The 2,541-nt window shown below is 39.7% G+C and overlaps 1 protein-coding gene across 1 annotated transcript; it reads right to left on the bottom strand.

Moving 5' to 3' along the window:
* Window positions 1-6: 6 nt before the first annotated feature.
* Window positions 7-2,535, bottom strand: LOC116380379 (G-protein coupled receptor-associated protein LMBRD2B-like). Its single transcript, XM_031842305.1, has 6 exons — window positions 2,338-2,535; window positions 2,039-2,142; window positions 1,918-1,964; window positions 1,260-1,374; window positions 754-880; window positions 7-667 (listed from the first exon to the last, which is right to left on the bottom strand). The coding sequence occupies exons 1-6, from the start codon at window positions 2,430-2,432 to the stop codon at window positions 604-606; spliced, it is 552 nt and encodes a 183-aa protein (XP_031698165.1). The 5' UTR covers window positions 2,433-2,535; the 3' UTR covers window positions 7-603.
* Window positions 2,536-2,541: the final 6 nt, after the last annotated feature.

The raw sequence follows: 2,541 nt of genomic DNA, 5'->3' as shown, positions 1-2,541 counted from the left end.
GTTACAGAGAGTGAGACAGGTGTTACTGAGAGTGAGACAGGTGTTACTGGGAGTGAGAGTGGAGCTTTAACTCTCAATGAAACGTCTCAGAATAAATAAAATGATTTAAAAACACCTGAACTTAAAGTCACATGATTTAAAAGATGAAAATTTAAACCCCATAAATTCAGACGGATGGTTTTCAGAGTGAAACACTTCAATGCTTTTAATAAAGACATATTTTAGTATTTTAACAACATGAATTATTAAGCATTGATGAAATTAACTCGTTTCAACATTCAGATTATTACAGGATATTTGATTCATGATGAGAATGAAGATGATTGATTGAACAGCTATTGATCAGATATCAGTGATAAATAAATAAAAGACATAAATAAACATTGTAACCTTCATTAAAGTGACGTGAGGTCGTGCAGCAGCTCAGACTCCAGCTGTCCTGACATGCGGACCAACATCTGGACCTCAGAGCGTTTTAATAGAGCTTCATTAACGTTCCTCCAGTGAGCTGCACAACAGCTGGACGTCTGTTTCTAGTTACCATGCATCCTGGAGGTCATGTGGTACATTCACTTCCTGTTGATCTCTACGGATTCATCAGCGTCAGACGTCGTCGAATATTCGGCTGCGAGACGACGACATGGACAGATATCGTCCTCCTGCGTGTCTGAGAGACAAACACACATGCATCACTTTACCACAGCGGTGTAGAGTTCTGTCGTCGTGTCATCAGAAGCAGGAAGTGGTCTCTACCTGCTAGGCTCCACCTCCAGAGGGTCGTCGGTCAGAGACTCGGCGTTGAAGTCTAAAGGTTCAGCATCCTGAAGCAGCTCGATGGAGTCTCTCTCTGAGCGACTCCCAGAGCGGGAATACTTAGCCTCTGTTCAACACAACACAACAGAGTTATTATTATTATTATTATTATTATTATTATTATTATTACTACTATTACTATTGTTACTATTATTATTACTACTACTACTATTATTACTATTACTATTACTATTATTAGAAACTGGTTTGGTCCAGTTCTAGGACACGAGGACATGAGGTCCACAATAAAAACATTATGATGCTCGTTATGTTATTGTTTTTATTAATGTTATTCTATCATTTATTTGCTTTGTCTACCTGGTAAAGTTTATTTAAGTTCCTTTTAAAGCTCTTTATAAAATAACTATTATTATTATCATTATAATTGATAATAAAACACGCTGCTGGTCCCGTCCCTCCTCCCCTGTGATTGGACGCGTACTCACGTCTGTTGCTGCTGCTCATCACCGTGTTGGAGTAGCTGGTCTCCTTCAGCTCGTGACTGGTCCGGTTCCTCGCCGTGTGCTCCTCTCTCTGGTTCCCATAGCGCTCCTTCCACTCCTGTAAAGAACAACACACCATGAACACACCATGAACAACAACACGACGAACAGAAGAAGACGTCGCCAGTCATCTACCGGGAATTTAATTCTTGTAAATCTATGACTTTATAATCTCAGATTTACGACTAAATCATGTTTTTTTACCTCCATGATGATGTAGAACGAAAGGTTGATATCAGCAGTTTTTAATTACTTAATCACGTTTCTATTACAATAACTATATTTGATATATAACGAGTCATTTGATTAAATTCTGACCTACTTGCATGTTATTTTTATTATTATTTTATTATTTATTTTTAACAATATATAAATATATTTATATATATTTCACAGCAGCATTGTTAGACGCTTCGCTGTGATCGTTGTTCAAATAAGAAATAAAGTCTAAAACTTGCTGTGAATCAATAAAACAGGAATAACTTGTAATGGATGCTAAATACTTTTAATATGCAGTATTCTGTCAGAACATGAAGTACATTTATACTTCTCATTGTGAGTTTTAGTTCCGTCATCTCCTCAGAATACAAACGTTACTCACCCTCCGTCTGTTCTCTCCATCTTCAGTCCTCTGTCGCTTCCTTTTCTCTGTGAAAACCAAATCACATGAACAGCTGTTAACCTTCATCCCTGAGCAGCTTCCTCTCCCTGACTCCTCTCACCTCGTCGGATCAGCTCCTTCCCCTCGTCGATGAGGTCGGAGGTCATTTCACTGTCGCCCACAAACTGCTGGAAGCCCAACAGGTTGAGGCAGCGAGTCCCCAGACTGAGGAGAGAAGTTATGAACTCATCAATAACTGAATGAATGAACCAGCAGCTGTTAGTGATCATTGATGAACAAAAACACTTCATGAAACCAGGTTCAGTCACTTTAATGGTTGAATTAGCTCCTCCTCCTCACAGCTGAGCTCTAACACACAGAGTCAAGGGGCTGAGAATCATTCACAGAGCTCAAACAGACCTGAAGTATGTGGCGATGCAGAGGAGGACGATCAGCATCGGGTAGTAGATGTAGAAGCCGTTAGCGATGAAGGAGAGGACCCGCATGGACCCCATGATCTGGATCACAACAGGACTCAGTTATTAATAATCAATGTGACTTCATCTACCTGATAATACAGACGTGTACGCTGTCTGCTCCTTCTGTTTCTATGTGTGATGAACA

This window comes from Anarrhichthys ocellatus, unplaced genomic scaffold, assembly GCF_004355925.1.
Source record: "Anarrhichthys ocellatus isolate YVR2014 unplaced genomic scaffold, GSC_Weel_1.0 scaffold6990, whole genome shotgun sequence".
NCBI lineage: Eukaryota > Metazoa > Chordata > Actinopteri > Perciformes > Anarhichadidae > Anarrhichthys > Anarrhichthys ocellatus.
Note: the sequence above shows the minus strand (reverse complement) of the source record. Positions and strands in the feature narration are given on the sequence as shown.